Here is an 11,924-nt window from a genome sequence, read left to right on the forward strand (position 1 = left end):
GCAGCTGGCCTGCCGCCTACACCTTCCTGCCATGGAGTTGCTGGCCCGTGGGCAGGGGACGGAGAGGCAGTGGGCCAGGACTCCTCAAGGCCGGCCAACTCGGGTCTGTGGGACTGTCCTCAGGGCCCCCTCGGCTGGAAACCTGGGGACCAGCCTTGCTCCCCTCACTCCACAGCATCACTCTTTGCTCCTAAACAACTTCTATAATTTTACTATTTTTAAAATTTGTTTAAAGTTTAATTTATTTTGAGAAGAGAGAGCATGCAGGGGAGGAGCAGAGAGAGAAAAAGAGGATCCCAAGCAGGTTCCGTGGGGCTTGATCACCCGAACTGCGAGGTCATGACCTGAGCCGAAATCAAGAGTTGGACACTCAACCGACTGAGCCACCCAGGCTCCCAGGTCCTAGACAACTTCCAGATGGTTCCCCTCCCTGGTCCATGGCATCCTGTCACCAACTCTGCAGCAGCCAGAGAAGGTCCCTTCTAAAGCAGAGCTCAGAGAATCCCTCCCTGAACTCAGGCTCCTCCTGGGCCCCTCACTGCTCAGGAGCCTGAGGCTGAGGCCGGGCCCACCCGCCTCCCCTCCTCCTTGTGCAGCATCCACTGAGGCAATGGCCATGCTCGTCCCCTTTCACCTCTCTTTGGCTTTGCCCTTGCCAGTCTTTCTGTCTGGAAGCTTTCCCTACCCCTTTGCACTGGCTAAAGATCTACTCCTGTCCCCAAGCCCTTGCCCTGTCCCCTGGACAGTAAGTCCTGCCTCTATGTGCACCCCTCCCCCCAGTCCTAAGTGCTGAGGGGTCTGGGATGGCCCACCATGTCCAGCCCCTGCCCCCAGGGAGGGGGCAGCCGATGTCAAGGAAGGCAGAGGGGGCCTGTCTGTATGTCTGAGACTCGATCTGAGAAAGACATGGATGACAGCCAGGTGGGGGAACCCAAGCTCTGGAGAGTAGAGACAGACAGAGAGGACCTCAGTGAGACACAGAGGACAGGACACTGGGCCGCCCTGGGAAACAGGAGCTGGGATGGGCTGCCCACTGGGTCTTGGTCTGTCTGTTCATCTGTTGGTCTGAGTCTCCCTCCTGCCTCGGACCGGGAGACTGAGCTGTCTGTCCTTGAACCCTCGGCTACCCTCCCCCTGCTCTGACTGTACTCTCTACTCCAGCCAGACGGTCCCCACTGTCACGCAGATCTGACTATGACACTCTCTGCTTAAAGCCTTGCAAGGTTCCCCAGGGGCCAGCCAAACAAAGCCCCTGAACCCTCCGTTGGGAGCCTGGCCCAGTGCTCTAACCCAGCACTCTCTGGGCCCCTCCTCTGTCATGCTCCCCTGGACCTCTCTCCACCCTGCAAACACCTCCTCACCATCACCTCCTCTACAAGCCTGCCTCCCCCCTCCAAGTCCACTGCTGTGAAGCAGTGTCTTTCCCTGACATTGGAAGAACAGCCCTGGGAGGGCAGGAAGGTTCCCCAGAAGAGGAGGCAGGTGAGGTGAGGGGGACATGGCAGTCGGGGGATGTCTGGGGCTGTGGGCTGGCCTTGGGGAGAAGGACAGGGGAGGCCACCCAGAGGTCTGTGTCCTGACTACAGGGGCCCATCCTTCACTGCCCAAGAGAAGGCCCTGTCTGAGCCCCAGCTCCATCCCAGCGCCCAGCAGAGGGCCCGCCCAGCAGGCATCTGGGGGTGATGGTTGAGTGGTTGAATGGAGGAACCACAGGTAGAAAGAGAAGGTGTGGGGTGCGGGGCCTTGGGGCCCGGGCTCAGAGTGGTCCCACCCTAGCAGGCAGGAGGGCGGGGCACAGTGGGTGGCGGCCCCTCCCGGTTTCCTCCTCTGGCTGCTGAGGCCAGACTCAGTCCGGGCTGTGCGCAGGCAGCATGGGCAGCAAGAGGAGAGGTGCCAGGAGCCTGCGGGGCAGGGAGGGGCCGGCCCCCACCAAGTGTGTGGTGGACAAGTGCTTTGACCCTCTGGTCCGAATGTGCGTGGACTGCAAGCTCCTCCGGACGCCAGAACCTAGACCGGGTAAGAGTCGACCCACTCGGGCCAGTGGTGAGCAGGGCAGCCCTGGGGAGGGGGAGGAGGCTCCTGCTACCACTGCCGCACCCCTGCCAGAGCCCCAGGCATGGCCCCCGCCTGCCCCAGGATGGGTGGGGCGGTGGGGGGGACTGAGTCCATGGGGGGTTGTAAGCAGGGGCCTGGGTGCCGACCAGCGGTCCCCACGTGGCCCTCACCGCCCCCTCTCTATCCTCTCCCCTGTCCACCCCGCCCGGCCCTCCCTCCCCTCCCTGGCCCAGCCTCGCCTCCTTCTGACCCTGCCCCTCCCCGGCCGTCCCTCCCCTCTGCCCCCTGCTCTCCCTCCCCGTCCACTCCACCAGCAGCCGGGCTTGGCAGCCTGGCGCCAGGGACGGCGCTGCAGCCGCAGGAGTCGGTGGGCGCGGGGGCCGCCGCCGAGCCCGAGGCCGAGGCCGCGCTGCCGCTGCCCGCGCTGCTCTTCGGCGCCCCCGCGCTGCTGGGGCTGGCGCTGGCCCTGGTCCTGGTGGGCCTGCTGAGCTGGCGGTGGCGGCGGCGGCGGCTGCGCGCGGCGGCTCCCCCCGGGGACCCGGACCCAGACCGGCACCCGCACGGTGAGTGCTGCGGGGGAGGGGCGGTGGGAGGGAGACTGGACCTTGGGCAGTGTGGAAGGGCGGGGTGCGCAAGGGCACTCCAGCGGGCTCTGAGGACCCCAGGCTGAGTCTGAGTAAGGGACACAGCCCTAGCCTCCCAGAGCCCTCTGAGCAAGAGACACAGGGCTCCCATTCTCCCCCTTCCACCTGCTCTCCCCATTTTGCCAGCGCCCTCTGCACTTCCTGTCCTGAGGGCCTATCACGTGCCACTCCTCCCCACCCCTGCAAGGGGGACTTTGTGACGTATTTCTCAGTCCAGGCTGTCCCTCCAGTGGAGCTTCCAGAACAGGGGTAGGGAAAGGCTGTGATGCATCCCTGATCTTGTATTACTTGCCCCCCCCCACCTCCCACCAGAGCCCCTGGACAACGTCATCATCCACCCCCCGAAACCCCTTGATGCCACAGCTCCCGTCTGGCCTCCACCCAGCGAAGATCCAGCCAACACCCCGCCTGCCCACAGCGTCCCTGTGCCGGCCACAGAACTGGGCTCCACTGAGCTGGTGACCACCAAGACTGCTGGCCCTGAGCAACAGTAGCAACGGAGGGGGCAGGAAGCGGCTCCTGTCCTCCCTGCGAGCTGTCAGCCAGGGGCTTGGAGGTTGGATTCGTCTCTTCACTGCAGTGCCCACCTGCCCCTTTTCTGGGAACCTGGCCGCCCCCAGCTAACCCTGCAGAACTACAGACCGCAGACCACAGGGCTCAGACGGCATGGCGTTCGGCATGTAGCATGTGGTGTAAAACCAGACCATCTCTGGCAGCCGTCGAAGGTGGTGGCTGAGCTCATGTGCCTTTGGGTGGCTGGGGCACTCTGCGTAGGAGGTTTTTCTTTAAGTGCAGGGAAGCCACCGTAAGCCAGAATGAATCTAGGAAAATGATGGAGTGGGAGGATGCTTAATTTACAGCAGGGTGTTGTATTTCTTTAATACTTGCTCTCGGAGCTGTCCCGCTTTAAAGCTGATGCAAATGGCAGCGATGAGTAACCAACTGAGTGGTTTGCTTCAGGGTTTAATATAAGGTGATCTTAACACATAGCCTGGATTGTGCTAATTCTCGGGTATCGTACCCCAAGGTCAACCCTGCGCCTGGCCCCGTCTTCTAGGACCTGTGATGCCATTTTCACTCTAGTAGCAGCTTCCAGAGCCCTCGGTTTGCACCGTGAGAGGAAGTGTTTGGCCCCCCTGGGGCTAGACTGCAAACTCACGCTGAAGGATGCTCTCCCTCAGAGCCCACCTGGGGCCCAGCTGCCTTCAGGGCACACTCAGCTGTGCACAGGGAAAGGCCCAGGACCCGCAAGAGGTTCCTTGTTCAGAAGCCAGAGCAGGGCTGTGGCCTTGAACCAGCTGGACCTGATGTCCCTTGAGCTCCCCTTGTCTGTGGTCTCTGCTCTTCAAGCGAGGCCCCAGGTGCTGGGGTCACTTGGCCATTCTATGCCAGCCTCTGGGATCACCCATTATGCCAGTGGAATTGCTCCTCTGACAGCAGTGCCCTTGCTCTGGGGCCTGGGGCTGAGACCGTCTCCTCTAGTTGGGGACCACGCTACGCTTGGTCAGGCGCTGCCTCTCCCACTGGCCCTCCTACACAGAGTTAGAAACTCCCGACCTGGATTCTGTCCTGGACAGTCCTTGGAACTTGTCACAACTTAGCACCCTCACAAGGAGCGTGGACTAGGAGTCAGGAGATGGAGCTTTGGGTACCACTTTGTCTCACTAGAGGGCCTTGGCATGTTCTGTTCCATGCATCATATGCTTCCTGCCCACCTCTCCCTGACCTTCCCAGCAGACACTCACCCTTCCCGCCCACCCCCTTCTCAGCCCAGAAGATGGTCTGGAGCCCCTAGCACCCTGAGGCCCACATTGAACTCTTCCTGCCCACTCCCTCCCTGAATGCACCCCAAGTGCCCCGAGCCCCGGGCTGCCAGGTAGCTTGGGTGAGGTCAGGTGGCTAGCGGTAAGCAGGAGGGTGGGAATCGGGCCCAGACATCCAGACCCTTTCAACTCAGGACTGGGGAGTCTGCAGGCCTCCTCCTGACCACTCCTACCTCCCACTCACCTTTTCCACCACACTGGGGGACTGGGCCCTGGAGGTGAAACATGTGGGTAAAACCCCTCTGGGGTCCAGACATGCAAACCTCTGGCACCACTGTGTCCCAGCCAAACCCCAGCTTCCCCTCTGGTCTCGGTTTCCATTTCTGAAAAATGGGGGGGTTGGATGCAGAAAGCTCCTCTGGGCTTATGACCCTCAGAGGAGAAGGACTGGAAAGAGCCTTAAAGAATCCTTACCCCCCCCCCCCCATTTTATAGATGAGGAAATTGAGGCCCAGAAGAAGCAAGATTCCTTGGGGAAGAACCAGGAGCAGAGTCGGAGGGAGAGGTTTTCAAAAAGGGCGCCAGTCTCCCCCAGGTCTCAGTAAGGGACCCCACCACCCAGGGACCTCCAGTCTCTGGCTGTCCTAGGCAGTGCTTCCTAGGGATTCTTCATGACGTTACTGCATTTGATCTTAATGACAGCACCTGGGGGGTGGGGGGCATGGGTATTTGTTTGCTTTAAAAGAGTTTTGTTGTTTTTTTTAAATTAGAAAAAAATCGAGTGACACCTGGGTGGCTCAGTGGGTTAAGTGTCTGACTCTTGGTTTCTGCTCAGGTCACGATCTCACAGTTCATGGGTTCGAGCCCCACATTGGGCTCCATGCTCTCTCTTTGTCTCTCTAAAAATAAATAAATAAACTTAAAAAAAAAATCAAGACATGATTTGTTGACACTTTGGAAAGTTCAGGACAGTAATCCAGGGTGGAGTCTATGGAGAAATGACCCATAACCCAGGAACATCAGGGCCCTGAATGGTGGCTTCTCTATGTAATGATCATCATTCTGCACACAGAAATTTATACCTTGGCTGTCATATTTGGCGAGTTTTCTCGTGTCTGTAAATACTTCGCAAACAAGGCTTTCAATATTTGTAAAGTTTTCTGCTTGAGCCTTTGCTTGATTTGTGTTTTTACTATTGTAGCTGAGGCAGGAGCAGCTCCTTGACATAAATCTTTGCCCCAGTTTTTTTATGGCCCCTGTTGGTTGAATTGATTTCCTGAAAATCTGATTTCCTGAAAATCTAAATTCTGTTCATGCCCATGAACAGAGATTAGGTGTCCCATTTTGCAGATAGGAAAAAAAAAGAGGCCCAGGAGATGAAGGGATCTGGCCCAAGCTACACTGAGAGCTGGGCTGGACCCAGGCTCCTGCCCATGCCCAGCTCGCCTGTCCAGAAGGCTGTTGGTCCAGGTGCCCTGCTTGTGAGTGCTGACTCCAGAGACTGAGTCCCGGCTTTCCGTCTTGTTTTCATCACTCAAGGATTTCTCTTCCCCAGCTGGTCTCTTTTTGCTGAAAGAGGGGCCCAGGTTAGACCTTGGAAAAACCGCTTGTTGGGGTGAGAACCAAGTGAAGCAGCTTCCCCTCCCCCAAGCCTGTTTCTGGCCAGTTTTTCCTGAAGGAGGGTCTGGTTTCCCCGAGGTCCCCAGGGCCCAGGCAAGTGGAGGCGGGGCTGGCTCAAGTCTCAGTTCCTCCTGGGGCTTCCTGCAGGCACTTTTCACTTCCTGCCCAGCAGCCCTGGGCTCTGGGCTCCTGGTGGGGGTGGGGAGGCCCAGCTGGAGAGGCCAAGGACTTGACCCCTTACCTCCCACTGTCTCAACAAGGATGGCCCCACATAGCCCTTGCCTTTAGAAGCTGGTGGCACCTCTCTGAGCCCGTCTCATCTTCAGAATGGAGCCCAAGGGCCAACCAGCTGCCCGAGATGAAAGAGGTCATGTGGCCAGCAGGGTCTTCACCTGGAGAGCCTCCATCTCCGTCATTCCCCGGGATGCAGACTCTTCCTGCCCAGAGCCCCCAGCCCTCGGAAATTCTGGAAAACGAGTTTCCCAGAGCTGGGCCGAGGCTCTAAGCTCAGCAGTTGCCATTCCCACCGCACATCCATTTACTGCCCATTGATCACGCCAGATCCCAGACACACCCGCTCTGTGCCAGGGCCAATCTGGGCAATCCCTGGAGGGTGGCCTCAAGCCCTGCCATTAGATCCGACCCAGTGGGAGAGATGGAGCGAGACACAATGATAGGACAGGGTGATCCCTGCCAGGGCCAGGGAACGCCCCAAGCAGGGAGATCACTAATCCAGCATCTAGAGCATTCTTTGGACCATAGGAGGTATGCCCTGAGTCTTACCTGGTTTTCCTACTGGAATGGAGCAGAGAATGGGCATTCCTGGCCCAGGGGACTGCAGGCAAAATACAGAGGAGAGGTCACAGAAAGGGTCAAGAAGCAGGCCACAAGGGGAGGGGCTGGCGAGTTGGGCACAATGGCCTCCGAGTGCGCTGTGTCAGAATCTTCTTGGTACATAAGGACACCCATCCTCAAGGAACCCAGGTGCTTCTCCAGCCTCACCATTTAGTGTCTTACCTTCCCTGTCCTGTCCCCTTTGAGAGCCTACAAGACCCCCCTTGCCCCCCCTACTCCTCTAGGCACAGGGTGGGAACTCACTCCTATTTGCTCTTTTGTGGGTGGCTCAGGCCACATTCTTCCTCACCCAGGCCCGAAATCTGACCTCTCCAATCTGTGCTCACCCACCAGCTGCCTGGTCCTGACCTGGCGCTAAGGGTGGGGGTGGGGTGGGAACGACTACTCAGGGTCACGCGAAGAGACGGTCAGGGAGGAACCAGAAAGACACAGATGTCCACGTCCCCGGCCTGTGCGCTTTCCCGGGGGAGGGGGGGAGGGGGGGCGGGGAGCGGCCCTGGGGACGCTGCAGGGGTACCGGGGACCAGAGGGCCTCTGAACAGCTCCTCCTCCCTTAAGCTGCAGAGAGTCAGGGATCCAGGAAGATGCCAGCGACTCCGGTGAAAGTCTCTCTCCGCAAGTCCTGTGGTCAGCCCAGCAGGTGGCACCTCCACCGCCCGCCGCCTGGCGCGGGGAGCAGGGCTGCGGGAAGCAGAGGGTGGGACCAGGGCGAGAGGCGGGGCTGAGGGCGGGGTCAGGGAGGGAGGTGGGGCTGAGGGTCCCAAGTCTCCAGGGAGTCGGAAAGGGGCGGGGCCAGGGCGAGTAGAAAGAGTGGGCTCAAGGCCTAGGGGCGAGGAGAAAGGGCGGCACCTGGTGAGCGGCGGCATCGAGACCTACAGTGCCCTCTCCAAACCCCGCACCTCCATGCTCACGCGGGGCACCCTTCCTGACGTGCGTCCTGTGCAAGGAGAGGCCTTGGATGCAGGGCATGGCCCCGACTTTGGGGCGAGGTGTCTATGTCTAGGGGGGCAAAACGCCCCCCCACAACCCCAGGGTAGGAGCCGACCTCAGAATTGTGTCCAGGGCCGGGCAGGCAGGTGGACAGGCAGGTGTTTCAGGTGGTTGGACGCGCTGTGTGGCCTCCGCTGAGCCCTGTCCTTAGCGGCCAGCTCCGGATTTGCATGTTCGTTGGGCTCTTTGGAGGGTCCTGAAGGGGGAGACTAATGGGGGTAGTTCAGGTAATTCCAGCTGTGATGTCGGGCGTGACTCCCTGAGGCAGGGGGAGGGGAGGGTCTGGGAGAACGTTTGGAAGGACCAGAGGCTACACCCCAGCTCTTAGCACCACCTCCACCCCCCACCCCCCAATGCCGCTCCCTCGAGACCTCAGCCTGGGCGCCCCCTCCCTCCCACAGGCAGCTGGAGCCTGAGTCACCAGCTGCCTCTCAGGGAGACAAAGGAGCTACGGGCCCTCCCTTCCCGACCCCCTCCTGGTACTGGCACCGGCATCTGTGCCAGCAGGGAGTCCATAGTTCTCTAGAATCTCTGCTTTTTGGGTAACCCTCCTTCATGGAAGAAATGAAACAAAATGGGCTTGGGAATGTGGCCTTTGAGGCTTGTGGATGGCACCCATCGTGGCAATCGCCACCTCAGCAGGGCTGTGGTGGGAGGTCCCACCAGACTGTATGTACCCCCATGTTTCTCCATCTGGAGCCCATGGGCCTCTCCCTGCAGCCCTGCTGAAGAGGTGCTAGCAGCCCATCCTGCAGATGAGAACATTGAGACCTAGAAATCTAGGTTGAATGGCCCTATTAGAGCAGGAATTCCAACCCACGTTAGTCTGGCTCCAAAACGAAGGATAGGTAGGAGCTGCCTGTGTGAGGGGCTGGAAAGGCATTCCAGGCAGAGCACAGCCTGCGGAAGGCCTGGGCTCTTCAGCAGTTGTCCCGGCACACCAGCACTGAGTGCGTGAGCAGGGTGTAGGAACACGTCCCTGGGCTCTGGGCTGGGGTCCTCCAGCTGCTGTCTCCTTTTGTACTCCACTGGCCAGAAGGTTTGGGTCTCACAGCGCAGGTTTCAAGCGAGACCCTGCCCCTTCCTGGCTGTGTGCCGGTCACAGCAGTCATTTCCCCTCTCTGGGTCTTGGGTTTGTCTCTAGGAAATCCCAAGTTCCCTGGCAGACGGGTCACTGACCCACACTCTAAAATGGAGACAGCAGAGGCCCATCCTGGGCTTTCCCTGATGTCCATCACCTCTCAGGACCTTGAGCCTTGCACAGCCAGAGCCGGGCACCAGGCAAGGGCTCACCAGTTCAGGAAGAACACGTGTGCACAGGTGCCTCCACACTGACACACATGTGTGCGCACGTGCGCATGGTGGAAGGAAGGACCCCAGAATCACGCCAGCACCAGACAGGCACTCTGGCTCACGTTGGCGGGCACATTTAGACTCCCTCACACTCAAGCTGCCAGAACTCAGAGCTGGGGGCGGGGTGGGTGCCCTTCAGACACGGAAACACACGGCTCCTCTGCCCGCCCTGTGGGGCTCACTGCAGATGCCAGGGGTTATTTTAAGCCTGGATCAATGGGCGATTTTTGGTGACACAGGCTTGGTGTGGGGGCAGGCAGAGGAAACAAGAGGCAGGTGCTCTGGTGCCTTGCTGTGGGAGAGACCTCGGCGTCCAGGGAGGACCTCCTGGGCAAAGGGGCCAGTCCTCAACCGAGCTGCTCCATTTCTAGATCCCTTCTCCCAGCAGACGTCTGGGCACCTGAGGGGTAGTGCCATGTGAATGAATGGCCAGATCCCAGGACTCAGCCAGTTGGCGGTGGTCCGTCTCTGCATTTGTCGTCTTCTCCTGTGCCACCTCTGCCACCCAACCCCAGACTGTGTGTTCATATGAAGACGGCATTAAATGCCTGGCATGGGTCTAGTAGATGTAGGCACCTATGGCTGCTGGCTGGCCACTGAACCAGACTGAGATAGGGAAGAAGCCATGGGTGTGGGGAGGAGCTGGACATCAGTCCCAGGGGTGGGGGATGGAATCCAACATCCAGTTCCTTCACTGGGCAAATGGAGACTTTATATATAAATAAGAGGGTAAGAGAGGGGCCCAGGGAGGAGACATAACTCAGGGAAGAGTATTAGGAGCTCTGGGCTAAGTGGGGTCACCCTACCTGGGAAGAGGCCACAGAGCCAGGGGAGCAGAAACAAGCCTTTTTAACCTAGTGGCCAGCAATAGGGTGGGGAAATGGGGAAGAAGCAGTCACCCTCAAAGTCCCAGTGACCCCAGAGGGCAGCTTCGCAGTGTGCGGTGGGGACGCTGATACAAATCTGACAGTTCATGCCTTTCTAGGACTACCACCCCCAGAGGAAGCAGGAAAGTCTGCACCAGAAAATATAGCGACTCAGTTCTAAGCTGAATAATAAACGGAAAGTTTGACAGCAAAAAGTAAACTAAAAACCAGTCACTGAAAAGCAGTATGTAAAATGGGGCATATTTTAGCGTCAGCTGCCCTTGGTGATGCAGTCAATTTCATTTCATTCCTTTGCTTATCTACTTTCTGTATCTCTAAATTGCAATGAAGTCTTCTAATGAGGGTAGGGTCTTCAGAACTGGATCAGAAGAGGGTGTGTTGTGGGCGAAGGGGGAAGGAGCAGGCTATCTTTGGACAGCGCACAAGGAATACCCCTGAGCCGGGAGGGCATCTCAGCCTCTAATACCTGAAATGAGCCCGTCAGCCCCTCATCTCTGCAACACAAGGACTTGATCCTTCTTTAAATGTAAATCCTTCTCCCTCTTTCTCCCTCCACTTCCTCCACTTTTATAAGCTGATCCCAGTTGCCGAGTGAAGAAGACACGATGCAACGGGAAGCAGGAGGAACGCTGGGAGCCCGAATTCTTCATTTTACAGAAACTAGAGACTGAAGTCACTTCATTCATTCATCCGGTAGATACGGCGCTGTGCGGCAACACTGGGGCGAAGTGGACGCCCAGCCCTCAGTCTCCTGACGCTCTCGTCTGGACAGTGGGAGGCACCGTATTGATCCTGGCCTCCTGGAAGAGGAGGATTATGAATGTGCGCCCCCCACCCCTCCGCCGCAGGAAAAGTTGTTGATCATAAGATGAGAAACTGAGGCCGAGAGAAGCAAGGCGCCCCGGCTCGGTCACATTTTCCAGTTAAACCCAACTTGGAAAACACCAAGGAACGGCCCCGTGATAGGTCCAAGTTCCGTGCCGCCTTCGACCCCCTTCTCCCTTCGCGGGCCAGAAGACCAGAGCCTTCGCGGGGGGCGGGGGCGGGGGGGCGGGGATGGAGGGCCCGCCGGTCGCCCCGCCCCCTGACCCGGCCCCGCCCTACTCTTCGGGGTCCCTGTCCAGCACAATCTCCTCCCCCTCCCACCTTGGGTAGCGACGAGATCCCCGGAGAACGAGGCCCAGGCTACGCCCGTCGCCTCTGAGGGGAGGACACCCCAAGACCCCAACCCGGGGTCCAGGAGGTTCTGGGAGCGGGGCGCGCGCCCCGGGGTTTACGCGGTGCCCTAGGCGGCACGTAGGAAACGAATACTTGCCCTTCTGCAGTGGCTCTGCTTGGGGTTTCCTTCCCATTTGAGAGGCGGGAACATCGAGGCGCAGGGAGGGGCAACGGCCTGCCACATGTCACCCTTTTATCAGAACTAACAGAATGGGAAGGAGGAAGAGGGACGGGGGCGCAACGACCCTCCCGGGGCCTCTCGGTCCCCTAAGTCCCTGCACCTGTGAACCAGAGGCGCGCTCACGCGGGCCTGTGTCCGAAGTGACAGTCCCGAGACTCATAAACGGAAGGGTCTGGAGCGCCTAGTTCCGAGGGATGTTTCAGGGAGGCCTTCGGGGAGGGTCCCCGGCGGGGCGCCCGGGCCGTACGGGCCCCGCCGCGCCCCCTCCCTCCCCTGGCGGCGGCCGCGCTCCTCCCCCGGCTCTGCCTCCCGCCCGCCCGCCCTCCTTCCCCCGCTCCCTCCCTCCCCCGCCCTCCCG

General features: G+C 59.4%; 2 protein-coding genes across 8 annotated transcripts in view; one reads left to right on the forward strand and one right to left on the reverse strand.

Moving 5' to 3' along the window:
- The first annotated feature begins 1,253 nt into the window (after positions 1–1,253).
- On the forward strand, positions 1,254–4,946 carry TNFRSF13C (TNF receptor superfamily member 13C). 7 transcript variants are annotated; one of them, XM_029955368.1, is made up of 5 exons: positions 1,254–1,487; positions 1,587–1,713; positions 1,867–2,016; positions 2,289–2,618; positions 3,012–4,946. In XM_029955368.1, the coding sequence occupies exons 2-5, from the start codon at positions 1,683–1,685 to the stop codon at positions 3,191–3,193; spliced, it is 693 nt and encodes a 230-aa protein (XP_029811228.1). In that variant the 5' UTR covers positions 1,254–1,487; positions 1,587–1,682; the 3' UTR covers positions 3,194–4,946. The 7 variants fall into 7 exon arrangements, with proteins under 7 accessions (XP_029811228.1, XP_029811229.1, XP_029811231.1 ...); XM_029955369.1 differs by having other exon boundaries at positions 1,254–1,482; XM_029955373.1 differs by having other exon boundaries at positions 1,256–1,487; positions 2,370–2,618.
- Positions 4,947–11,267: 6,321 nt separating this feature from the next.
- The window catches only part of SHISA8 (shisa family member 8), a 5,039-nt gene continuing 4,382 nt past the window's right edge, over positions 11,268–11,924 (reverse strand). The window contains exon 5 of the mRNA XM_029955404.1: positions 11,268–11,413. Within this exon, the coding sequence (XP_029811264.1) occupies positions 11,268–11,413 (146 nt within the window). The remainder of the gene's footprint in view (positions 11,414–11,924) is intronic.

This window comes from Suricata suricatta, chromosome 10 (assembly GCF_006229205.1).
Source record: "Suricata suricatta isolate VVHF042 chromosome 10, meerkat_22Aug2017_6uvM2_HiC, whole genome shotgun sequence".
Lineage (NCBI taxonomy): Eukaryota > Metazoa > Chordata > Mammalia > Carnivora > Herpestidae > Suricata > Suricata suricatta.